Genomic DNA, 25,383 nt, shown 5'->3' on the forward strand with positions numbered 1-25,383 from the left:
AGGCTGGGGGCTGGAGGCCACTTTGTGCTCTGCCTCTACTGTGACCCAGCTTAGTGCCCCACCGAGGGGAAGGCAGGCAGGGAGGGGCTGCAGCACGCTTCGCCTGGCAGCAAACGATCTGTTAGGATGGGAATGAGGTTTGGAAAATACTTGTCTTCTGGGCAGTAAAGATCTTCAGCAGCGAGTCCAGCTTCTGATGAAGATGTGCTCCTTCTGCAGTTCCGTTAAGCATTAAATGCAAAAGGTTTTTCCTGCCTGGCTGCAGTTTGAGGGAGTCTGTCTCTTTGAAACACATACACAATAAAAGCTTCGTAAATAATAACACTGAAGAACTTTTTAAAGCTCACAATGTAAAGCTGCTGATTTTTGCAAATTGCTGTTGGCTTTAACATAAAAGGCAAACAAACCCAGAAGACTGCCATTCCAGTTCGGTGGATAAATAAAATCTCTATTATTTAATTTTTCCAAGAACTCTGCTCATTCAAGGTGTAAAAGGGGTATGTGGGAGGAATCAGCCTCATTCAAACATCCGTCCAGATTTTGAGTGGTATTTTAAGGGTTCAGGGGAAGCAGGGAAGAGAAATAGGCTGAAATGCTGCAGGATTCTCAGCAGTCTGAGTATGCAGTCTGGAAAGTCTTCACAAATCCCAGATAAATGTTATCTTGATTTGATTTGAGGGTGGAAAAGGCAGCTGTGGCTCTGCATTGGTGAAGAGGTTTCTGCCTGTTGGGAGCACGAAGTACTGTTTCTCTCAATGGGTACAGTTTTCGGCGTGGACTCTCTCCCCACTCTTCAGGGTGTTCTAGAACGACTGAATCGGTAATTCAATAAGGATTATGTTGTCATAGCAGAGAGATGCAGCAAATATTCAGTATGCTGGCATGAGAAAGGAAAAGAACCTCACTGTGATTTTTTTCCCCACTCTCAGATAACTTATCGTAAGACAGAGAGAATAAGTTACTGCATCACAGCTTCTGTGTTCATAAAAAAATCAGGAAATTGGCACCTTTACACTGGCAAGATGAATTTCACATGTACCCTCTTTTGGAATATGAAGCAGTAGAGGAGGGAAGTATCTACTGAAAGCAAGAACAACCTTGTGGTTTGGGTAATGATTGAAACTCTGGAGAACTGAGTGTGTGGACAGCTCTACCAGAGATTTCATGAATGGCCCTAAGCAGGTCACTTTTCTGTGGGATCTCTGCTCAGTATTCTTTGTCAAAGGTGCAAAATAAAAATCCCTGTCCCAGAAGAAGAAAGGAAGTGACATCCCCTTTTTGCACAATAACTGTCCGCGTGCATGTTTTTCATGTGTCTTAATAGTGCTGAGGCTGTAGAATGCAAAAAATGGCAAGTATTCTGGAGTTTATATACCTGTCTTGCGTAGCTCTCCCATGGGAAGGGCACTGTGTATGTGTAGCTATGCTTGGGAGTTGCTTTTTGCAATAGAATTGTATTTTTTTAACAACATTTTTAGTTATCAAATCTGGTACAAATGTTCATTGTTTTATAGTGTTCTACTGATGAGACAGACATGCTTTCAGAAGTTTCAAAATCAACCTATGGGATATGAACAGAAAATTAATCTTGCTGTTTATTTTCATCAGAGGAGTATTGGTACTTATCTGCACCAAAAAGAGTGTTGCAAAGATGTGTTGTTGAATGACTCTGTAGAGCCCTGAAAAATGAGACTTTCTACTAAAAATACTGACTGCTGCTACTGGTGTACTATACAGCTTCTGTACTCAGACTGGTTTCCCTTGCCTGTGGTAGTCCTGTACTCCATTCTTCCACGGTCTCTCTGACCATTAAATGCGACAAGGCAGTGTTCCTTTAGCAAGCCCGCTTTTATGTTGTGGGTTGGACATCCTTGGAGACTTCTAGCTGTTAGCTGCCTGTTTATAGCTTATGACTGCTGATAGTACGCTATGAACATGACAGCGCAGATCTCCTGAGCCAGGAGGCCTGCTTATTGTATTGAATAGGATGCTGTGTCTTTTGATGATCTTCTGGGAACATTCACGTGCTGAAGTGCTGAGTTTGAGTGTGTCTCTTAATAGCTCCTACGTGGGAATAGTCAATTTGTCTGTGTACAAGCTGCCAGTTTCCTGGGTACCCTGCCACCTCTTGATGCTTGTCTCTCGTCCCAGTGCCTGGCTTGTTTGCATGCCTCCTGATCAATCTCAGCTCCCTTAATTGTAAATCAATTTTTCTCTTATTGTACTGATGCAGATGGAGGTAGCTATGACGTTATTAATGATGCATCCAGCCCTGCTGCAGGGGACTGCTGTGCACAGCAAAGCTCTGCCCGACACAACTGGGAAATGAACTACCAAGAGGCAGCAATCTACCTCCAGGTGAGCCCTGTTTGGTGTATTGTGTGAAAAATGGACTTCTGAAACTGTGGTAGTTCTTGATTGTAAGAAACAAAGAGCTTCAGTTTTGAGGTTAAACAATTGGTGCTTTGCAAAGGAATCCACTTGAAGAGTGGGGAGATGCTGGAAGTGCCTTCAGATGGGCTCTGGCAAGTCATCTGGGAGCAACCGAACAAGCTGTCCATCCCCTCCCATCCCTTCCAGTGCCAAGGACTGTAGTAGTTGAGGGATTCAGCACGTGTTCCGTTCTGCCACCTTACCATGGAGATTTCTGTACTTGTCATAGATCATCATTTTATCTCTTCGGTTGTTCTAGGGAGAATGGTCAGGTGCTCTCCTGGAGACATCTCATGGTCTGGAACTGCAGGTCCTAATCCTGCCTTGGCCACAGATTTGGTGGGTGGCCCTGGGATGTTCGTTAGCATCAGTCAAGCCCTGCAGATCATGTAAGGCACAAGAGAAGGTAGAGGTCTTGATTTCTATGGGAAGAAAGCATGCTGAGGTTAGCATAATCCCAGGAGTGAAATTTATCCTATTTAAAAAGAAACACACAAACAAACCCCACCCATGCTCCCGTTACAGGAAACACCATTGGTACTTCAACAAAGGTATAATATTTTTAAGATCGCCATACAGTCTGGTGTGATGAATTAGGTACCAAAACTGAGCTTCTCCCAGAGCTGGCCAGTCTGAAATTGTTGCTGGTTCCCTTGCTGTCCTTCCTTCCTTCCTCCTTCTCTTTGTTCCCTCTCAAAGCAGCTCCCTCTGCATTGCAGCTTGGGATACTTCGGACCCAGTTAGGGTTTTTTGCTTAAGTCACTGCAAGGTGATTGAAACCATTTGTTACTGCATGCTCCTACCCCACAGGACTGGAAAGTATTGCTTCGCTGACATTTTAAAACCAGGTAGGCTTGGACCTTGGTAATACTTCAGCTTTGTCATATGCTGGAGCAGCACTGACAACATAATGGTAGCTCCAGCCCCTCCTGGGCTTTTGTTTAAACTCATGATTATTGGAGATGTTCTGCAAAGGGTCATTGAGTTGCTGCAGTGTCTGATGGTAATGTACACAGCAGGCTTGGCCCTTCAGATGCAGATTATTCTTGCTGCTGCCTTGACCAATGCTCATAATGACAACGTCCTTGAAATGAAGTAGACATAACTTAAAGAGCACGCAGACTGTTTATTTGAACCAGTAGCTGCAGGCAAGAGTGTCTTATCTGACTAAGAGGACTTTGCCGTCCAGCAACATTTTGAATTGTTTGGCTACCAAGAGGCAGAATTTAGACTATTTTTCGTTCTGCAAGTGTGTTTTGTCAGGCGTGAATAAGAATGCCCTGCTGATCTAAGCTAGCGCTCTCTTTGAGTGGGGGAGGCTTGTGTTTTATGGAGCTGGCTGCTGGGTTTTGTCCTGCTCGCAATCTGGCTCATTGACCCGGCTCTGTGTGTGTGTGTGTGTGTGTTCTTAAACAGAATGTGAGCTTGCCAGTGAGATGAATAAATGAGAAACATTTGAAACCCTCTTCTGAATCTGTCGTGAGAATGCTTCACTTCTTAAAGGAGATCCTGTTTCCTGACCCTGTTATCCATTTGCAATCAGTTTTTCTGCTTTGATAGTAATAGCTTAGTGTCCTTACAGTAATTGCTTAATTGGAAGGATGTTAATTTAAAAAAAAAAAGAAACCAACAAACAAGTACTTGTGTATCTGAGTGTCCCAGATAGGGAAAAATGATTATTATGACAGTTTCCAAGAGGCAGTAGGTTTCCTGTGAGAGACTAAATCTCCCTTGCTTAAACCATTGACTCAAAGAGGAGAAGCTGTTGGGTGCTTCTGCATGAAAAACCTCTAAATTCTCCCCAAACTAAGTTTTGTGCTAGAGGTAAAAATAGTAATAATGTCACTGTTTAAAAATCAGTTGTAGGCAAGCTGTTAAGATGGAGTATCTGACCTTTTAATGTTAATTAGCCTTTCTAGTTAAGAGGGAATGACAAATCAGCATAGAGACTTGTTAATTTTTCACAGAGTCTGTCTTCTCACATTCCTGAAGTAGAAAACACTGTGGGTGCTCCAGTGTTTTCTCCCAGACATTTTGCAAGGCCAAGATAAGGAGGAGCAACTGTCAGCCAGGTGCCCTGGAGCTTATCTGTGTGTTTTCGTGTTCTGTCCTGCAGAAGTTTAATCAAAGAAGTCTATAAACATGTGGAATTGGTTGCAAATAAATGAAGTGCTGTGTTTATGATGGGGTGTTGACTAAAGTTTCTTTGCCTACCTTTATAAACTCTTTCAGCGCTCTTCCTCATTTTGAAAAGGCTCAAGGGTTTCTGAGGCAGGAGTTGGTGGATATTAATGAGCTTCATTACTGAAATATGCTTATGAACAGAAGGGGATGTACGATGTGTGTAGAGTTCATTCCTCAATAAACAGATCAGTGTCAGGCTGTAAAGTGGGAATAGTCTGTTGGGAACTCTGTCTAATCCTTATAAAAGTCTGCATTCTTCACACAGAAAGCTGTATTATAGTACCAAGAGTCACTAATGCTGTTCTCTGCTTTATTCCTGCTGCTTTAGGAAGGAGAAAATAATGATAAGTTCTTCACTCACCCCAAAAATGCCAAAGCACTTGCTGCCTACCTCTTTGCACACAATCACCTTTTCTACCTAATGGAGCTGAGCACAGCGCTGCTGCTCCTGTTGCTGTCTCTCTGCGAGGCGCCAGCTGTTCCTATGCTCCGTCTTGGCATCTTTGTAAGTACTTTGGGGCAAAAGTGAGAAGTGTGCCTGTTTTGCATGGGTAGATAAGAGGAAAAAGAAGGCTAAACATAAGAGGAAGAATGTAGCAGTAGTGGGGAAAAAAAAAAAAACAGCAAAACATCCTTTTTTCATCTGATGTGCATAGACCACAATGGAAGTGACACTTATTTCATATTATCAATTTGTGCAGTAACTGTTAGAGCGGTGTGTGGTTCTTGCTTTTTCTTGAGGTAACTCAATCTGTGTGCTTTGATGGGGTGGTTTTAAAGTCATTGTCAGGGTTGGTGCTGTTACCCCAGCACCACCACTGGTTCCTAGAACACAAACGGATCTCAGCCTGGGATGGGTTGCTAAACCTTCTCCTGTCCTCTCCTACCAGTGTTGTGAGGACTCTTTAATGTGTGCACGTGTTTGAGGGACTTGAAGTCTTATGTGTAACCTTCACAAAATGCAGGTTGAGAGAAGAGAGAGACAAACTGTTGTGTACTATTGTCAGTCCACAACCACTTCTTCATGTACTACTGTCAGGCACAGTGCTAGGAGCTGCTGTTGCTGGGAAGAGAATCTACATCTGCTTTCGGAGCAGTTAATGGCACCCTGGGACCATGCCAGAGGTGTAGAACAGCCATGACAGCCCTGGGCTCAAAGTGCTCCTCAAAATGAGTCAGGGCTGCATAATTCAGTTTGGGTTTTGAGCTGTGACTAAAGCTGTTGCGAGAAAATACTGTCGTCTTTGTGGTGTATTTTGCGCTGTCCAACAGAGAAGGGGTCCATCAGCACTGCCAAAAGCTGCGTTCTGTTCCAGAGCTTGATCAGGACCTTGTCTGTGGTTGTCCAGAATATCTATTTCAAGAGAAAACCCTTCTCTATGTAAACTCTCTCTGCCCAGCAGCTTTTCTTCCTGCGTTTCACTAAAAAAATTTGCCGTCTCAAACTTTTTTAAAAGGTTTTTGCTCAAGTTGTTGGTGTCTTGCCCTTTTGTTTCAGATGTATCAATACATTTTTTTGGATATGTTATTCAAGTCTAAAAGGAGTGCAGTTTTGCCAGAAATTCTGGGCTGATACTGAATAGAGGACAATTCTATGGGCTTTAATAAAAGCATAAAGCAATAAATATTGACATTTGAAAAACAGAATGCTCTGCTAGCTTTAAGAGTGGTCTTGGGTTTTCCTGCATATTTCAGAGCTGTGCTCAGACTGTTGTCAAACCCACATGTTTCTTAAAAAAGGAGGGGCAGAAATGTGGCCTCTGAGGTGCTGCTGTTTGTAATCAGAAGCACTGGTTTACGCTTTGCTGTATCGTACCAGGTCCACGCAACCCTGGAGCTGTTTGCATTAATTGTGGTAGTCTTTGAACTCTCAATGAAGATGAGATGGCTGGGCTTCCAAACCTTTATCAGGCACAAAAGGACTATGGTGAAGGTAAGCTGTCTGTCTGATTGTCAGTGTTTCTCCTTCAGCAACTTCAGGAACCAAAGAACTGGATTAAATACTGGCCTGTACTGTAGTGGGGATGACTTAACCATGTGTCCCAGCTGCCAGATGTTTCATGTGAAATCTCTAAGCTCTCAGAGACATCTCCCATCCTTAAAGTGTCCAAAAAAATGAGTGGTCAGTGAGAGCTTTGCCTTTCCCAAAAGGAGACTGCAGCAATGCCTCTCATTAAACTCCTTTTTTGCAGACTTGCGTGCTGTTTGTACAGTTTATAGAGGCCATCGTGGTGTTGGTGCGCCAAACCTCGCATGTCCGGATAACGAGAGCTCTGCGCTGTATCTTCTTGGTTGACTGCCGTTACTGTGGTGCCGTCAGAAGGTGAGTGGTCAGCTGGCTGAGTTTTCTGCTGTCGTGCCTGGGGCTGGTGTGGAGGAAAAGCACTCTGATCCTGCAGGCATCTTGGGAAAATAAGTTGGTTTTGTGGCCATTTCTGATCTCAGAGATACTTGTAATTGTGACTGAAGTGTACCTCCTGTCTTGCCTGTGTAGGAAAGTTTCATAGGCAGTAGCTTTGGATGTGTTCACAGTACACAGTGCTTATGTTACTGCCCTCAGCTGTATAAACTACCTTAGGGAGTACAACACGTGAACGTGGCTGTATTGTTTCTGGCTCCTAGGTTTGCCTGTAAACTGCATGATAAATCACAGACCTAGTCTTTATCTGGAGAAGGAAAGTTGACAGAGTGAAATCAGTATTGTTTGCAGTACCTGAGAGCTGACTGCAAAGGACAGATGGGTAGCTTGGAAACGATCTTAATTTACCTAGTTTTCTGCTTTTAATCCTTGGAGGGAGTGGGAAGAAAGGCCCCATGTATGGTGTGTTGTTGGGTTTTTTGATTGTTGTTTTTTTTTTTTTCCCTGCCAACCCAGAGGAGAAAACATGCAAGTTTTAGTTTATTAATGTTTTCTTATTTTTCAGAAATCTGCGACAGATCTTCCAGTCCCTCCCACCGTTTATTGACATTCTTCTCCTCCTGCTTTTCTTCATGGTGATTTTTGCCATTCTGGGTGAGTTGTATTTATGGAAGGTGAAGTAATGCTCTTAACCAGGTATTGTCCAAAAGCAACACAAACAACCTGGATGAATATAAAGCTGATCAGATTCAGAGTCCTGCCAGGACCTTCCATTTGTCCCATTTCATTTACAGTCATCTGGAAGGCAGAATTAAAGAGCCAGAAAATCTAGGAGCTGGGTATTTGATTTTGAGCAAAGGTCCTTTTGACCTTTTCCAGAGGGTAGTCTGTGCAGTGTGTGTGTGTTTGTGGTTTCCAAGTTCTATTTCCATCAACTATTCCTCAATCTTGTCAGTTCAGTCTAAACTCCCACAAATGCATGTGTCCGTAGCATACCAGCTATCATCAGACTAGCCTCAGAAAGTTTGTTTTCTGAAAGGGTCAGTGAAATGCCAAAGACAGGTATTGGCAAATCTGTACAGGGAAGGCCTTCCAGATACTCTCCTCTTTGTGGTGTCAGAGAGGGCTTCCTCTTAGTGTGGCCTTCTCTTTGGGAACAGAGACTCACCACTCTGCTGCTTGACATTAAACAGGCTTTATTTTTGTTTGTTCTTTCCCCTTTTTTCTCTCCTCCTCTACCTTCTCTGCTGCTTCTCTAGGTTTTTACTTGTTTTCTCCTAACCAGTCAGATCCGGTGAGTATCATTGAGTCTTTCAACTGAAGCTTGAGTCCCATTTTGACATGCTTAAGAATCAAACGTTACTGTGTAGACGTAGCTTACTCCTGTGTGGTGGCCTGGGAGGCCAGATGCTAGCTGGTCATAGGCTGCTTGGCAGTGTTGCCCTGGTTTACCCCTTGCTGGGAGGGAAGACGGTGCCGAGAACTTCCTCAAAGACAGGATGTCCCAAAAGGAACATTTGGAGAATTGTTCCTTGTTCTTGGTGTCTTGAATTCAGCCAAAGAGCCACCTGCTGCTGTTGCCAGGGATGGGAGGTATCTGGGTGAAAGCTCAGCTGCCTCAGACTGTGCCTGTCAGCGACCAGCAGCCACTAGTTCCTGCTGCTGCCGAGTCTGTAGCTTGCCGTGAGTAGCTACTACGAAACTGGATAGATGAGCTTTTAATTGTTTTAAGTCTTCACGTCTTCACTCTTCAAAGGTTCTCAGGAACCTTTAAAAAGGGTCAATGCTGAAGTACCCTTTCCCTAAGGGGGACATCAGGGAATTGTGGAAGTGCCTGTATTCAAGCGGGCAGATGGGTAGGTTGGTTGCTTTTTGAATGAAAAGTCACTATGAAATTCTACTTGCATTTTGTCATGGGAGTTTTTTCTTTCAGTACTTCAATACCTTAGAGAACAGCCTCGTGAATCTCTTCGTGCTTTTGACCACTTCAAAGTAAGTTCATGCTTTTCTAGCTCAGTCTTTCACTTTGTCCCCAAAGAAGTCTAGCAGAGCCAAGAGTTTATTTGCAGAAATGCTGTCTCCAAGTGTGACCCCTTTCCTCTGTGTGAGAGGGAGATTTCCTGGGTCAGGCTGCATGGGAAGAACTGGTATTTCATTTTGGTTTAGGACACTGTGACCTCAGATGCAGAGTTATCTCTGAGCGACTCAGACCACTTCATCACTGTGAGGGCAATAAGGGGGAAAACAGCTTTATTAGACCTTGGTCCAAGAAGGGAGAGTTTCTGTTTGTGCTCCTTTGTCAGCCAGCAGTTTGCTGTTGTGAAGTAACTTCCTATTACACCGCATCAGTTCACCTATCTGCTAGGAAAGGGGGATAACAACAGTGGGTAAATATTTATCTGCTGTCAGGGAGAGCTCTGAGGATTAGGAAATTAGCAAAGGATAGAATAAAACTTAGGTTGTAACACTCTTACACCAAGGCTGTATTGCTGTTGTTGCTAAGCATCAAAGCACAACCCTTAGCCATGTTACCAATCCTCTTTGCCCATTTGGTTTTTGGGATGTGCAAGGAATGTGCTTTTCATATTTTTTTCGTCATACCTCCATGTTCCTGTTGCTCGTTGCTAGGCACAAACTTCTGTGTCATGAGCAGTCACATCTTGCGGGAACATGCAGATCTTTGGATGTGGGTTTACACACGCACCCGTGTCCTGTGCCTCTTGGCTTTGTAGGGGGAAGTGTAGCATGAGCTATGTGGTAGTTTAACTTGTGTCTTTTCCGGATGCAGTTTCCCTGATGTGATGATGCCATCTTATGCCCGGAACCCCTGGTCCTGTGTCTTCTTCATAGTGTATCTCTCCATTGAGCTGTACTTCATCATGAACTTGGTGAGTGTCTTGTTGAAGCACTTGACTTCTCTCTGCCTGACTTTGGAGCTCATTGCCCAGCAGAGTCTTCCCCATTCCCGAGATTGCTTTGTAATGATCTGAGACCCTTTGGCAGAATACTTCTAGAAAGAGCAGCTTTGCTACACATAGGAGTCTTTTAACGTTTAACCATGAGGAGTTAACTATATCACAGAAAACAAAATTATATGAGTATCTTCCAACTTCTCTCACATTAATATCATGCTTGGACTGACATACTCAGTTGAATTAAATTTATTGTCTTCTGTCTTAAATATTTATCATAAAATGGCATTTTACTGTCTGGGCTTGCCTAAAAGATTTTGTAAATCACTTTGAAGGGGGTGGAATTACTAAGTACAGCAGGTCTTGAAGAGTGCTGATAACTGCAGTGTGAGAGCATGGCTGCTGTGCCAGCTCTGCTTCTTGCAGCATCTAGGGCAGGGCCAAGGCCAGCTCAGGTGAGTATGTGAGCCGTGGAAAAGGGGTTGTCAAAGGAGTTGAGGAATTCTGCAACCCCAGGTGAATGATTTGATGCTTGTTGTGGGCTTGGATTTCACTGCTGCTGTCCTAGATGGAGGGTTAGTTTTGGCACGTTTGCCAAAGCTCCCATGGAAGGGTGAGTCCAGAAAGCAGCCCTCAAAACTCTCTTTCCAGGAAGAGATCAGGGTATTTTAATAAACCTTTTGATACTGTTTTCTGTTGGTGTCTGTGGGGTTTAGCCTTAGCTCTTAAAACCACTAGCATGTGTTAGGAGGCCAGAACCGTCTGGACCCTTTCCAAAAAGTGGATCAGTGTGTGTGCAGTGTGCTTGGTGATCCTTCTGTGGGCTCCCTTTCGGCCAACGGAACCTCACTGATTCCATTCTGCCTCAGTTGGTGCAGTGCTCAGTAAATGCCTCCTGCAGGCCATGCCTCTCCTTGTCTCTGGGTGCTCCTGCCTGCTTGAGAAGCACTGGCTCAGGTAGCTGCAGAATATAAAGGTCTCTCATCTTCTCTCTGCAGCTTCTTGCTGTTGTGTTCGATACCTTCAACGACATCGAGAAGAGGAAGTTTAAGTCCTTGCTGCTGCACAAGCGCACGGCCATACAGCATGCCTACCGCTTGCTGATCACCAAACAGGTACGGGCCCGGCAGGGAGGCTGAGAACAGCCTGCGGGTACGGCAGGAGGGGAGGTCAGCAGTGCTTTAAGAACACCAGTGGTCTGGAGTGTTTAAAGAGCATGTTCCAGAAAATATTATTTATGTCTGTTGACTGTAATCATACTCACTAAGGGCTACTGTTTTTTCATTTGTGTAAGTTGTTTATATCAGTTTCTGGAGAAAAACCAGAGTAGTCTGAATTTCAGCCCCATGTGAGGTTATGGAAGTGTCTTGATAAAACGAGTGAAGCTTGTTCTGGAGAGCATGCAATCATTGATTTCTCTCTGATTCAGTGTGGGTCACTTAAGGACTTGCTTCTCAAGCACCAGTACTTAGAGAAGGCGTGGGTTATACATGTGAAGGTACAGTACAGTTGCTAGATACTGCGTGAGTAAATGGTGCAGAAACAGAAGTAATTCACCTACAAACAGTTCTGTACAGGGACAGAGCACTGGGGGAGAGGGTTGATTTCTTGCTTAACTTGTGGAGCAGGAAGAGAAATAAGGCCCCAGAATAACTAACCCACTTCTAGTAGATTAGTTCATGTTTCGGGCACATTCGTTATATGAACAGTTCCTGAGGAATAGCTGGTAGTCTTTTAAAAGTGCCACTAATGGGATCTGTTAGGCTGTCTACTAATTTCCCAAGAAGAGTGGTTGAACTCTGTTGCTTAGGGTGTCTGGTTGGACAATTTTCACATGATAGGGCAACAGGGAACAGCTCTGCTTTTGCTGGAGGGACTGACTGCCAGGAGAACTTTCTGATCTCTGCGCTCTGGGATAAGCTCAGTACGTTAAAGTAATAGCCTAGGGTACTTATGGGATGTCGTTATAATGGCATCTTTACAATAACGTAGAAATCCTGCTTAAAACAAATCCAGAGTGAGAATTAAATACACTAGCCTCTATGTGCTTCTGCCTGATGTCGCTGCTTATGACAACATTCCCTTGTTTCTAGAGGCCGTCTGGAATTTCCTTCAAGCACTTTGAAGGGCTGTTGCGGTTTTACAAGCCTCGGATGTGTGCCAGAGAGCGATATCTCACTTTCAAAGCACTGAATCAAAGCAATACTCCTTTAGTCAGGTAGGATGGTCTTACTGCTGAACCCAGAGCAGGGAGGTTGCTTCACTCTCTGAAGCTAGGCTGTACTTCAGATTGGACGGATGGGTTTTTGGAAGGAAACTTGTCTGGGATGTGGGAATAGAGTTATGTGATTGTAAGGATTTGTCTGGGAAGCAGGGAGCTTGGCGGGGTGGGTACCTTGAGAGTTGAGGTTTTTCTACGGAGGTGATGGAGTTCCTGCGTGCCCTCTTGTGGATACAGTGCTCTGCTGGCAGTCACCAGGCAGCCTCTGTTTCCCACCTCCCCTGCCAGAACAGAGGAATGAGAAATTGAGGAACAGCATTAGAGCCTGCAAGGAGCATTTCTTCACACAGTGCAGCCTCACAGCTTAGCAAGTTTTTGTTTTTTCCAGCAGCTGGCTGTGTCCCCCAGGGTTTTGTTAATTAAAATCTGGTTCTGCTGGTGCTTTCAGGACTGTCATCCTCTGTGTTATGAGGCAGAGAATTACCATTCTGGTGGGTGGGTGCAGCTAACTCCAGCCAGCATGGAAGTAAAGGGAATTAGAACAGGAGACCTTCTCTTCCTTTTCCTTTGTTCTGGCCACAGACAGGCTCGGAGTGAGTCTCCCATGAAACTGGTGCTGATGATTCTCCTTAGAGTCAAGGGCTGCACAGAAGTGTTGAAAATGGCATAGGGAGAAAGGCTGAGTTCTTAAATTTAAGCACCTAATGACACCAGTAAGAGTCTGAGAAGTTCAGCATCCTCACTTTCAGACACCTAGACACTGTTATAGGCCTGACTCTGAGCACCTAGACAGGCACTCCTGTTTTATTACTTTATTTGCTTTCATGTCCTCTTCAAATTTCATTGTTACCTTGAAAATAAAATGTGCAAAGATGTTAGAAAAGGACTGTATGAGTAATTAAGACAGTCCAAGACCTCTTCATGAAGAGTAGTACAATCTCTGTCCCTTGGAGTTTGCTAACTAAGCCTCAGGTTTTTCCTTTCAGTGGCAAAATTCTGCAGTTCAGTAGAGTCAGTTTCCTCTATGGGCTGTAGTGTTACAGAAGGAAGGTAGGCAGGCTTTGCACCCTGTTCTGGCTATTGTCAGTCAGTAACCTTTGGCCAGATGGGGAAGTGGTCGGTGTTGAGTTATATCAGCTGTGGTTGCAGTTCTAATGAGTTAATAACTTACAGGGGCGCTCTACTGATGGTGCCTGACAAGGACAATTAAGGGTCTAATCAACTCCAAGGCTCTGATCAGATGCTCCTTTCTGTTTTGCAGTCTAAAGGATTTTTACAATTTCTATGAAGTTGTTGGCTTAAAATGGAAGGTAGGTATTTATTGGGTGGAGAAGAGGGGAAGTATGTGTGGGAGGGAGAGCAAAGGAGGCCAGTGATTAAAGAGAAGGTGGGTGAGGCACAAAGGTAATCTAAAAGAAGCAGATGATGGGGATAAGGTGGGCCTCCATCACTGCACATTTTTTGTATGAATGTAGCTTTGATTTCTTCTGACTGTGGCTGCTCCGCTTCCAGGCGAAACGGAATCGCGAGCACTGGTTTGACGACCTTCCACGGACAGCATTCCTTATTTTTAAAGGTAACAGGCTGTGCTTTCACGACAGCATGTGTTCAACTAACAGAAAAAGCATTTCTTTACAAAGACAGGGTCCTCTGAAGGGACATTCTTATGTCCCTGGTAAACAGCTCTATGTATTCACAGCCTTATATTCAGAGTCTCCCAAGAAGATTTCTGGCATGTAAACATTGCTTGTGCTCTGACCCAAACACCAGCTTCTTGGCAGAAGCTCTGTATCGAGCCAGACCCTGAGGTCATAGAGAGCTGTATTCCTTTTTCAGCACAAAGGTTAGGTGGGATTTGTGATTGCTGTATAGAGTTTCTCCATATCCCAGGCAGCAACTCGCAGCAGTGACTGTGGAGTGGAGTTGTGTTTTCACAAAAGCTGCTAGGCTTCTTAGTCCCAAGATGTGGCTGCAGCGCTCATACAGGGCAAGTGCAGCTGCTCAGGAAGGGGAAAGAGGTCTGACATACCCATCAGCGTAATCTGCCTTGCAAATACGATTTATCTCCCATGTCCCAAGTTTCATGACTGAATGTAGCCATTCAGAAATAAGAACTATTCTGCAATTCTTTTTCAGTGTTGTGTACTAGTGGGAAACAGTTAACACCATCTTGATCCACACACACAGCTGCCATAGGAGTCCTACATACCTCTGCTGATGCACTCAACCCTCCTTGACAGCATATGTGTTGTTCCAAACACAGGCAGTGCTTCAGCAGCTGCATTTACCTCTGTCCACACCACAGAACTAGTACACAGAAGAAAAAAGGCATCTGGAGGATTAAGGATAGTGAGTTCATTGCTGCTAAAATCCTAGAGGAAATTTGAACCTGGTCCCAAGAAGTAAAAGTTAATAATATGCTTAGTTTCTGTGCTGAGTATTGGTATGAAGAATGTCTCTAAGGAGAAGGTAGAGGAAGCTGCATGTGAGGTATGGAGGATCGCATAAACATTTGTTTTGTCATACTTTCCTTCACACAGGCATCAACATCCTTGTGAAGTCCCGCGTGTTCCAATATACCATGTGTAAGTAGAAGTAATGAGCTGTCTTTCTGCTAGGCTCCCTTCGTTGTGTGGATCTGGGATGCTCTGTGCCAGCCCCTCTGAGGACTCAGCGTGGTGGGGCCTGGTCTTTAGTTTGAGCCATGGCTTGTGTGCAAATTTTGGAGTTTTGATGGAGAGGGAGGGAGCTGCGTGCTCGTATTGACCGCTGCTGCAGCCTGGGCTCTCCGCTCTTGCAGTGTTGAGTCCCCAGGAGAGGCTCATTGGTTCACTGCTTCATAACACACTCATGGGTCTGATTCTGTAGATTCCGCTTGTTGCATTTGGGTAGGTTGGTGGTTAGCTTTCACAAGCCTTGAGGTTTTTATCTTGCAGCTAAAGGATGCTGGGTAAGGAACTGCCTTGCCAGTCGACCACCTTCTGTTTGCGCTTGAGAAGGTGCAAGCATCCTCGTTGCTGGTGGAATTGCTTGGTAACTCTACTGCCTGCAAGAATGATTCTGTGTTCCTCTTCTCTAGAGGAGAAAGAGGGCTTATGTGTGGTGCTACTGGCTATGTTCCTACCTGTGCCTACTCAGTAATTTGGGGGTTTTTTTGGATGTTGGAGGAGATGTTTTTTGTAAATTAGGGTGCTAAACTGAAGAGAGTGGGGTGGGATGGAGTGAGGAGATCTGAATGGAAAGGAGAAGTCCTGCACCTTCAGTTCTCAGGATGTTGGGGAGCAGCAATAGGTCCAAGCCGTCAGGGCTTTGTCCTGTACTGCTGGGACCTAGTGGTTCTAGAGAACTTTTTCCAGAACAAGGAGGAAGCTGAAATATGCAGGTAGTAACATGGCAGGATGTAAGATAATTGAGTAAAGAAGATTGAACATGATTTGGACCATCGTTTTGGTTTAGTTTTGTTTCCTTCTGCAGGTAAAGGTACTGCATCTGTTAAAGGCCTGGGAAAAGTCAGGGTAGTTTTGCAACCCTCCCAAGTTATGAGTTCAATTTGTTAGTTGAACTGGAAACACGGATGCTGCCACTTGTCCTATGTTGTACTTTTTTTGTTAGCCTAGGAAATGGATGTCCTCTAGTCCAGGAGCGGGTTTGCTATGTGGTTTTACTTTGTTTTCCAGATACTGTGGTGGCTGTGAATGGAATTTGGATTCTTGTTGAGACCTTCATGCTGCAAGGTAGGGAACGTAGCAGTTTGTTTCTTGACTATGGTGCTAGGGGATTGAATAAAGGGAAGGCTAGAAAAAGTTGTTCTTGTGTCTTGCAGGAGGGAATTTCTTTTCCAGAAACGTCCCATGGAGCTACATAGTCTTCCTCACAAGTAAGCTGATGCCTCCCAACAGAGCTGTATCCTTTCATAAGGAGCTGGGAGGGGAATAAACAGCTCTGTTCCCAGAAGATTATTCAGTTTGAAGTTAAAAGTTAGCTACAGGTATACAGACTCCACCTAGAACAATGCTGTGCTTGGCAGGGATCGTCAGCATCCACACAAACCCACGTGAACACCTTTGCACTGTTACACAGCTCCCTGTGCCACTGCAGTCTGGGGAGCCTCTTACCTCTGGTGCAACTCTGCAAAAGCTGCTGTATTACTCTTAAAGCTGGCTTCAGCCTGAGAGCAGAATAGCCTTGTTTTGTTAGGCACAGCGTGCAAAGTGATAAGCTCCTCCAGACTTGTGATGGCTCTGTGTGGAGTTGCTCACGTTGCTCTGAGCTGTACTGACTATTCCAGGAGGCATTACCAGCTCTGATCTGATTGCAGCTGTGAGCTGGCTCTTTGCCACACAAAGGAAGACGGTCCTGTTGGAGTACAGAGTGCAAGGGCACGCTGAGGAGCAATCTGAAAGGACTAGATGAACTAGTTGATGAGCTCAGTTTTCTAATTGAACATCATCCCCTCCATAAATGTATGCCTCAGTCTTCCTTTCAGCCCAAGGATAAGCAACTGCAGCTTCATGTGCTGGTTCATTGCACATTGCACTGCTGTGGAATTCTTCCGTGATGTGAATTCACTTCCCTTCTCCTGCCAGTGTCTCTTGCTTAAGAGGAGAAGAAAAGTATAGCTCCACTGAATCAAAAGAGCATGTAAAACTGCAGCGGGAGGTTCTTTGGAGAATCTGGGAGAGGTTGCTAACCTCTTATTTGACTGTGGGGTAGCTCTAGTACTTCCCTGGCCATTAGTCTTCGAAACACTTGTTATAAAAGTTTGAAGGCAGGGGCACTCGGCAACACTTCTTTTCATGCGGATGTTGTCATCCAGCTCTTCACTTCTCTCCCACCTTGGAACCTGGAAAGAAGGACTTTGAGATGACTGAAACAGGGCATCATCGTGTTATTGTGGCATTTTTTTAACCTACAGACTCACAAGGTGCTACCAGGACAGGGAGTGAAGTATTCAGATGGCTCCTCTTTGAAAGGTTCTCTCCCTGCAGGTCAAGGCTGGGCTATGGGATGTGGATATGTTCCACTGAGATAGAAGGAAATAAACAGGCAGGACTGAATTCCCTACACCACTTTCTGGCCTTTCCTACGGGAGCTTGTGCCTCAACTTTTATAGTGTGTTAGCCAGCTAACTGCTTTGTAGACTGCTCTGGAGAGAAATCACCATGAATACAGGAAAACGTGTTGATTTGGAGGGAAAATGTTTATTTGGCACCTCACTGAGAAAAAGGAGAATGGGTGGGAGTCTGTTAAACCTATGTTCAGCAGTCCTGTACTTAAACCACCACACATCTTTGAGGGCAAGCCTTTGCATGAGTCCTCCATGTGATGCTGCTTATTTCTGTCCATGGCTGTCATCTTGTTTTACAGTCTATGGTGTAGAGCTGCTCCTGAAGACCACTGGACTGGGGCCTGTCGAGTACCTGTCCTCGGGTTGGAATCTGTAAGTGCATACTGATGTTTTGAGGGAGAGGTGGCAAAAAGTGTTGCATTAGAAAGAAGGCCTAATCTCAGAAGTCAGTCTACAGGCCTTTTTAGGTCTGTAGATGAGGCCATCAGCAGGCCATTATAATCCTTCTGCCCTTGGTCTTGTGCATCTTGTTAGGCTGGAGCAGCACCAAATACCTCATCTCTGCTGAAACATTAGTGATAAATAGAATCATTAAGGTTGGAAAAGACCTCTAAGATCATTAAGTCCAACTGTCACCCCAGCACCCCCAGACCTCCTAAACCATGTCCCCAGGCATGGTGACTCCCCCACCTCTCTGGGCAGCCTGGTCCAAGCCCTGACCACTCTGGCAGTAAAGGCATTGTTCCTAATCTCCAACCTAAACCTCCCCTGATGCAGCTTGGGGCCGTTCCCTCTCGCCCTGTCACTGGTGACTTGGGAGCAGAGACCAACCCCCCCCTCACTCCAGCCCCTCTCAGGCAGCTGCAGAGAGCGAGAAGGGCTCCCCTCAGCCCCCTCTTCTCCAGGCTAAACCCCCCCCAGGTCCCTCAGCCGCCCCCCAGCACACTTGTGCTCCAGACCCTGCCCCAGCCCCGCTGCCCTTCTCTGGACACGCTCCAGCCCCTCAAGGCCCTTCTTGTCCCGAGGGGCCCAAACCTGAGCCCAGCATTCGAGGTGGGGCCTCCCCAGGGCCGAGCACAGGGGCCCCATCCCTGCCCTGCTCCTGCTGGCCACACTATTCCTGCTACAATCATTGCTCTTATTTTATTTTTCTTTCAGCTTTGATTTCTCTGTCACCCTGTTTGCATTTTTGGGGCTCATGGCGCTGGCATTTAACATGGAGCCGTTCTACTTCATTGTGGTCTTGCGACCTCTTCAGCTGCTGAGGTGAGATAGGAAGGCTGGGTGGGGGGTACAGAGAGCAGGTGGGGAAGAAAACAGCCGGGCTGGTTTTCCATCAATCCAGTTGGGGACCGAGCTCCTTACCAGGAGAGGGCAAGGATTGCTCTGTGGGTACGTGACCATGGCAAACAGGAATTGCTTGGGGTAATGAGATTAGCCAGAGTTATCAAAACGAACGATAACAAAAACTTGGGATGGGATATGGAACCCGGTGCTTTGGAGCTTAAGCTGATCTCTAATAGAGATCAAGGGATTTACCGGGGGCAGATTATCCTGTGTCTGCCTTCGTGGGGTTCGTACACCTCCTCTAAATTGATGCTGTTCAGAGAAAAGCTCTTCTGTCAGGGTGAGACAGTCTGAGCCAGTTTAATAATTTCCATTGAATTACCAGAAATTACAGTTTTCAAAGGATGCTGCTTTCTAGGGTGAAGTACAGCCCTGCTCTAACTGCATCTCACACTTTAAGCAAGACTGCAGCCTGTAACCTCTCTGCAGCTCAGGAAGATGGGTCTGATTAACCCTCTCATTTCAAGGCTGTTATGAGGGTACATTCACCTTTGCAGAACGCTTTGAGAGCCGTAGGTGGAAGGCATTTGAGAGGCAAAATGTTGTTTTGTTAAAAACAAGCTAATGTAATGTAGGTCCTCAGTGAGGATTTAAAGAATACTTTATGACACTCAAGGGAGGGGGGGGATGTTTTCTCTCTTGCTACCCTGCCAAAGCTTGTGTTTGGCAGCTGTGTTTCTCTGTAAAGGCTGATGGAGTTGCCAAATCTTAAATTAGCAGGCATAATGTAGTTTTCTTTCATCAATTTTTATTGGGTCATGGGGGAAACAGTTTGTGTCTGAGGAAAGCAATAATGAATCCTGACCCTGTGCACAGGACTAGTTTAAGTTCTTATGATATTAATTTTTTTAAAATAGCTATTTATGCATCATGCTGTGTAAAAAGATGTAGACTTTTCCTTGAGATTCCTCAATCCTGTAAACGCTTAGCTGAACGTGTCATAAACGTTCAGATGGGACACGGGGACATTAAGTGAGTGAAGACCACCTGAGCAGGAGCAGGTTCTGCTGCAGGTGAGTTTGGTGTCAGGAAACCTTTACTGTTCATTGACCTGGGAGGTACAGAGAACTGGGATAATCTGTTTAACTATTCCCAACGACACCAGGAATGCTGCGGTGCATAGGTAACTATTGGCTTCTCCTTTCAGGCTATTTAAATTGAAGAAACGCTACAGAAATGTCCTGGACACTATGTTTGAGTTGTTCCCCCGGATGGCCAGGTACTAACTTCTTTTCTTTGGGTGATAAAGGTGGTGGCAGGGGAGTGAAGGTTTAGTGTCTGGTACTGGGGTCAGGACAGGGACCTGTCAAACTTGCTAAAGGTGTTTATGCTCCGATCTGTCAGTTGTTACTGATTCTTCAGTGTGCTGCAGTAGAGTGTTAATCTTCTAATCTCTTGGAGCAGCAAGCAATAAGCAACACTCCAGCACCCTGGACCTCCTCCTGCTTTTGTGTAAGGAGGATAACTAATTGCTGATGCTTGTTTAACTTTTTCTCTCCCATCCCAGCTTTTGGTGAGAGGGGAGGAACATTGGCGTGAATGTACTCAGCCCCAGATGCTTTCCTGATCTTAGTACAGTGACTCGAGAGCATTATTGTGAAATGGTGGGGCAGAAGGAGCTTGGTGTTTGCGTGGGGCATCCTCAGACCTTATTCTCTTGAAGGAGGTCTGAGGAGAGCGTGTTAGCTAGAGAACCCTGTTCTTGGCACAGTCCCTGCATCCAAGGACATGGAGAGGACAGAACCAGTGTGTGTTGTTCCTTATTAAAGAAGCTGTGGAGAGATGTTTGTTTACCAGAGAAAAAGACAGACTGGGAGGGAATCCAGGCTGCTCTTTAGTTTCTCTCTTCACCAAGTGGCAAGCTCCTTGTCCAAGGACTTCTTGAATGAGAGCAGGCAAAGAACTGCAGGGAGGGTGGGTTTTCAGTGCTGCTTCCCACCCGTTGGAAATTCCTTCCAGAGAAACCAGCCTGTGACTTCGTGTTTCCCTGCCTTAGCAACTCATGAGTAGCATAGTACTCTTTCTGTTTTTGCCTCCAGCCTGGGTTTAACCCTGCTGATCTTCTACTATTGCTTTGCCATTGTTGGCATGGAGTTCTTTGCTGGTGTGGTCTACCCGAACTGCTGCAAGTGAGTACTGCAAATTCGTCCCCCTCCGCAGTGGGTTTGGTGCACAGCCAGTAGCAGTGCCTCTGGCAGCTCTGCCTCCCTGTGGAGAAGGTGCCAGAGGATGGGTCTACATGGTGGGTTGCAGCTAAGGCAACGTGCTGGGAAAATCTAGGGAAGACACTTCACATCTCTAGATAGGACTGGATGAAATTGCTTTTGCATTGCATTTGGAAAGGGAGAGACTTCTGTGGTGGGGTTGGCTGGTTTTAATAAGCTCTGTAACTCGCCTCAGGTAGCTGCACTGGGAGGACCTACTCATGATACTGTGGCTGCAAACTCTTGTAACAGCTGCTCTAGAGCAAAGTTGAGATTTTTATCTTGGTGACACCAGAGCTCCGCTAGACATGTTACATACTTAGGCCTCACTTTGTACAAGATATATTCACCTGGTCTTGGAAGCTAAGCTGTCCTGTGCCCTTTTCATCTTAAATGATGGCAGACCACTTGGAAATACCAAGCTTTAAGAGTGTGAGCCAAGCAGTCTAACTGCGACACTCACTTTCTCTGGTATAATATTTGCTGAATGATCAGAAAGACTCCACGTGGTCCCTGGGCTTGTGCTGAGCTGTGAAGGACACAGGCTTTCTTTCAGAGAAAAAGGCAAGTGTTGGCCAAGGGGTAGAAACTGTCACCCTGCTCACCACCTAAGTGTTTTGGTATTTATAACCCTCGAGATTTTCCTTGCTTTTCCACTTCTCATTCTTTGTCCTGGTTTCTCCAACCAGCACAAGCACAGTCGCAGATTCCTACCGCTGGGTAAATCATACAGTTGGCAACAAGACAGTTGTGGAAGAAGGTTATTACTATCTCAACAACTTCGACAACATTTTGAACAGCTTTGGTAAGGGCAGTTTTGTCTGTAGCAAAGATTGTTCCCTAGTGCATCTGTGTTCCTGCAGGGCAGGATGGCAGGACTGTAGTGCTCATGTAAGCCTGGGACTCTCCCAGAGCACTTCAAACATTCAGCATCCTGCTGTTTCTGTCTGGAGAACTGCAGCTGACTAGTTGTGCCATGACTATTTTGCAAGGTAAGCAGGCATCTCTTAAAAGCCAGTGTGAAGCCAGCAGATCTGTTCTGACCGGTGATCAGACCAGACTTCCAGAGATGTTTTAGGCCCTACCCTTCTAAAGAACCACTAGTGATGCTAATGCATTTCTTTAAACCCACTGATGAAGAATAATTTGAATATGTTGATTATTCTCCATGATTTTTCTTACTATGTGAGCAGAGATGTTTATCTCCTGGAGATTTCAGAGGTCTCCATGTTCTGTGGTGGGAAGAGTCAGGTCTGTGTCTGATTTTTTTAAGAAATAAAGATTAAGCCACACTCCTGGTTCTGCGGGTTTAACCCCCTTTCTCTGAAGTAATTGCAGTGATGAGGGTCTGCATTCTGTCTCTGGATTTGCTGGCTGTATTGAAACTTCAGTGTCTTACATCAGTCTTCCCTGTCAAATACTTTGTCTAAGAATCGCTGTAAAGTAGGTCAGGATGGATAAAGCAATTGTCTGTATTTTTTCTCCCACTTGCATACAGTCACGCTGTTTGAGCTGACAGTCGTCAATGACTGGTACATCATCATGGTAAGTAAACCTCAGCTACCTTGTGTGAATAGACAGCACAGACACTTTGCCAGTTGAGCCAGATCTTCCACGCCACCACTTTCTTCCCCTGGTGATTGGAGATGGGCCCAGCATTGTCATTTCCTGTTGCCAGACATCTTTTGCTCCTGATTGTTGAGTGATGTTTGACCTCTGACATGCTGCTGGGCATGTTTTCCTGTGAATCTTGACCAGCTTTCAGGCCAGGTTTCACAATTTGGACAAGCAAAGTCACTCTTGTCACCCTGCTGTCCAAGCTGTGTTCTCATAGCAGCAACGCTTCATACAACCACAGGCTTTAAATGTTCTGTATGTTTGTATATAGGAACCTCTCTTTTTAGCTTGAGAGGTAGATTAGCTGCAAGGACTAGCTGGGGCATTGAGCATTGCACAGGCAGTCCCTGGGGCTAACTGTGGAGCCATAAATGAGAGGTAGACAGTGTTTATGCTACTTTATGGCTTTTGGCAAGCAGTTAACAGCAGGCTCTCCCTTCTTTTGTGCGCTACTGACTTCTTCCCTCTCCTCTTTAGGAAGGGGTGACATCCCAAACCACTCACTGGAGCCGTCTTTACTTCATGATCTTCTATATTGTGACCATGGTAGGTTTCTGGACATGCTTCGTGCATCAGTGGGGATGAGGAAGGGAGACAGCTTTTACTGTGTTTCAGAGGTAGCTTCCGTCCTTCAGTGAGGACAACTTTGCTCTTCTACATAAACGTCTTCCAGAAACAGGTGTGAGCCCACATCACTTGCAGAAAGTTGAATTTATGGGCTTTAACAAAGTTGATGCTACACAAATCTGGGCCTGGGGTAAGGACTAGGGCAGCACAGAGTTTTGTTCTGTCCCTGTTGTTGTTGACTCTTACCAGTTTACTCACAGGTAGATGTGTGACATGTGCATGTCCTGCCATGGAAGGAGGAGCTGGGGAGCATGGATGGGGGGTGAAGGGACTGGGAGCAGCCCTGTGGAGAAGGGCTTGGGGGTACTGGTGGATGAAAAGCTGGACATGAGCCAACAGCATGCACTCACAGCCCAGAAAGCCAACTGTGCCCTGGGCTGCATCCCCAGCAGCGTGGGCAGCAGGGCGAGGGAGTGATTCTGCCCCTCTGCTCTGGTGAGACCCCCTGCAGCGCTGCCTCCAGCTCTGGGCTCCTCAGCACAGGAAAGACATGGACCTCTTGGAGCGGGTCCAGAGGAGGGCACAGAAATGATCTGAGGGCTGGAATATCCGTGCAATGAAGGAAGGCTGAAGAATGTTGAGGCCATTCAGCATGGAGAAGAGAAGGCTCCAGTGAGACCTTGTTGGAGCCTTTCAGTACTTAAAGGGGGCTTATAAGAAAGATGGGGGCAGACTTCTTAGCAGGGCCCATTGCGATAGGACAAGGGGTCATGGTTTTAAACTAAAAGAGGGTAGATTAAATAAAGAGGGTAGATTTAGAGCAGATCTAAGGAAGAAACGTTTTATGAGGGTGGTGAAACACTGGTCCAGTTGCCCAGAGAGGTGGCAGATGCCCCATCCCTGGAAACATTCAAGGTCAGGTTGGACGGGGCTCTGAGCAGCCTGATCTAGCTGAAGATGTCCCTGCTCATGGCAGGGGCTTGGACTAGATGACCTTCAAAGGTCCCTTCCAACCCAAACTATTCTATGTTTCTGTGGAGTTGAAGCACAGACCAAATGCTCAGCATTGTGTTGAATTGGGCTGGAAGAATCTCCCAGTAACAGCCTCCTGATCTCTTCTGTTCCTGTCCTCTCCCAGGTGGTGATGACGATCATCGTGGCTTTTATTCTGGATGCTTTCGTCTTCCGCATGAACTACACTCGGAAGAACCGAGATTCAGAAGGTCAGAACTGAGGACCAGCTGACCTACAACACTGTGTCTTCTCTCCCTGGTGCCTTATGTCTGTAGGAGAGAATAGGGTTGGCCAGCAAAGACCAGATTTTTGTTTTAGCCTGACTTCCTAAGCTCATTCTTACACTTTTGTGTGATATTTCTGTCTGGCCTTTCTGCTCTGCCCCTCGGCCCTTCCCCACCACTCCCTCAGAAGTGTGTGTGCATGCATGTGTTTATGTGTGTGTATACACATGTAAACTTCAACTACTTGAGCCATTTCAACCAAATTATTTAAAGATAGGAAGTCCGCACGCATTTCACAAAAGAAATCTAGGAAATGTTACAGCAATGATGGAGCAAAGCTCAACAAGAGACCTTACAGGAAGGGAATGTGATTTTTTTTCTTTTAAAACCAGTTTCCCTCCCTCACTGATACACTCACCAGTACCAGAACACGTCTCCAAGCGGCTTGTCCAGCATTCAGGCACCAAGATGCTGGATCCAAGTGGTTTGCCAGCGCTCTGTGCCGCGAAATGGAGGACAAAGGACGCTGCCTATCCAGTTCTTTCCACATCTCTGAACTGTACTTAGGCTGGTGACTATGTGCTGGTTTTGGACATACCCTTCTGCACCCTGTAGGAACTGACAGTGACTAGTCCCTCCATCCCCTCACCCTGTGAGTCGTCAGTTTTACTCACTGTCCTTTCTCTCCTGAGCTGGGCATCTGAAGCTGCATGTAACTTCATGGCCTGCTAATTTAGATGCCATAAACACATTAATCTCTTAGAGCCCTTTTCCTGCTATTCCTTCAGGCTACACCCAGGCTTTTCTATTAATTCTCCATGCGGACCAATCTTAATAATTCTTTACACTTTTCTGCAGGAAGGAGGTATAGCTACTGCAAGCATACATTTAATGCCAGTCTTCCTTGCAGAAACATGGTGAAGGCCCCAGCCACGGGAATAGCTTTGATCATCCCCTCATCTTTCTTAGGTGCCAGAAGGTACCAGTGTGGCACAAGCTTATAGGAGCCAGGCGTTGTTAGTTACAGAAACGCTTTTCATCGTGATCTTTCCTGCACCCAGTTTGAAGGGTGCAGTAAAAGACATTTGTTAGCACTTAAGTCCCAAGCTGTGTTAGGCAGCTGAAGGTCAAAAGGTAGCAATTCCTGTGTGATTAGTTGCTTTGCTGGTTAATTTACAGGCAAGCAAAAAGCTACAAGATTTTTTTTGAAGATACCGAGGAGCCTGATGTTTT

The 25,383-nt window shown here is 45.6% G+C and overlaps 1 protein-coding gene across 2 annotated transcripts in view; it reads left to right on the plus strand.

The window, feature by feature from the left end:
• Positions 1–25,383, plus strand: part of TPCN1 (two pore segment channel 1) — a 50,445-nt gene that overhangs the window by 19,303 nt on the left and 5,759 nt on the right. For both annotated transcript variants that reach the window (XM_075110260.1, XM_075110259.1), the window contains 23 exons: positions 2,234–2,358; positions 4,946–5,122; positions 6,437–6,550; positions 6,810–6,940; positions 7,542–7,630; positions 8,236–8,270; positions 8,910–8,968; positions 9,765–9,864; positions 10,887–11,003; positions 11,982–12,106; positions 13,371–13,419; positions 13,622–13,685; positions 14,650–14,694; positions 15,787–15,843; positions 15,933–15,986; positions 17,477–17,549; positions 18,336–18,443; positions 19,672–19,743; positions 20,564–20,653; positions 21,418–21,533; positions 22,227–22,273; positions 22,823–22,891; positions 24,051–24,135. In XM_075110260.1, coding sequence (XP_074966361.1) covers positions 2,234–2,358; positions 4,946–5,122; positions 6,437–6,550; positions 6,810–6,940; positions 7,542–7,630; positions 8,236–8,270; positions 8,910–8,968; positions 9,765–9,864; positions 10,887–11,003; positions 11,982–12,106; positions 13,371–13,419; positions 13,622–13,685; positions 14,650–14,694; positions 15,787–15,843; positions 15,933–15,986; positions 17,477–17,549; positions 18,336–18,443; positions 19,672–19,743; positions 20,564–20,653; positions 21,418–21,533; positions 22,227–22,273; positions 22,823–22,891; positions 24,051–24,135 — 2,001 coding nt within the window. The remainder of the gene's footprint in view (positions 1–2,233; positions 2,359–4,945; positions 5,123–6,436; positions 6,551–6,809; positions 6,941–7,541; positions 7,631–8,235; positions 8,271–8,909; positions 8,969–9,764; positions 9,865–10,886; positions 11,004–11,981; positions 12,107–13,370; positions 13,420–13,621; positions 13,686–14,649; positions 14,695–15,786; positions 15,844–15,932; positions 15,987–17,476; positions 17,550–18,335; positions 18,444–19,671; positions 19,744–20,563; positions 20,654–21,417; positions 21,534–22,226; positions 22,274–22,822; positions 22,892–24,050; positions 24,136–25,383) is intronic.

This window comes from Phalacrocorax aristotelis, chromosome 15 (genome assembly GCF_949628215.1).
Source record: "Phalacrocorax aristotelis chromosome 15, bGulAri2.1, whole genome shotgun sequence".
Taxonomy (NCBI): Eukaryota; Metazoa; Chordata; class Aves; order Suliformes; family Phalacrocoracidae; genus Phalacrocorax; species Phalacrocorax aristotelis.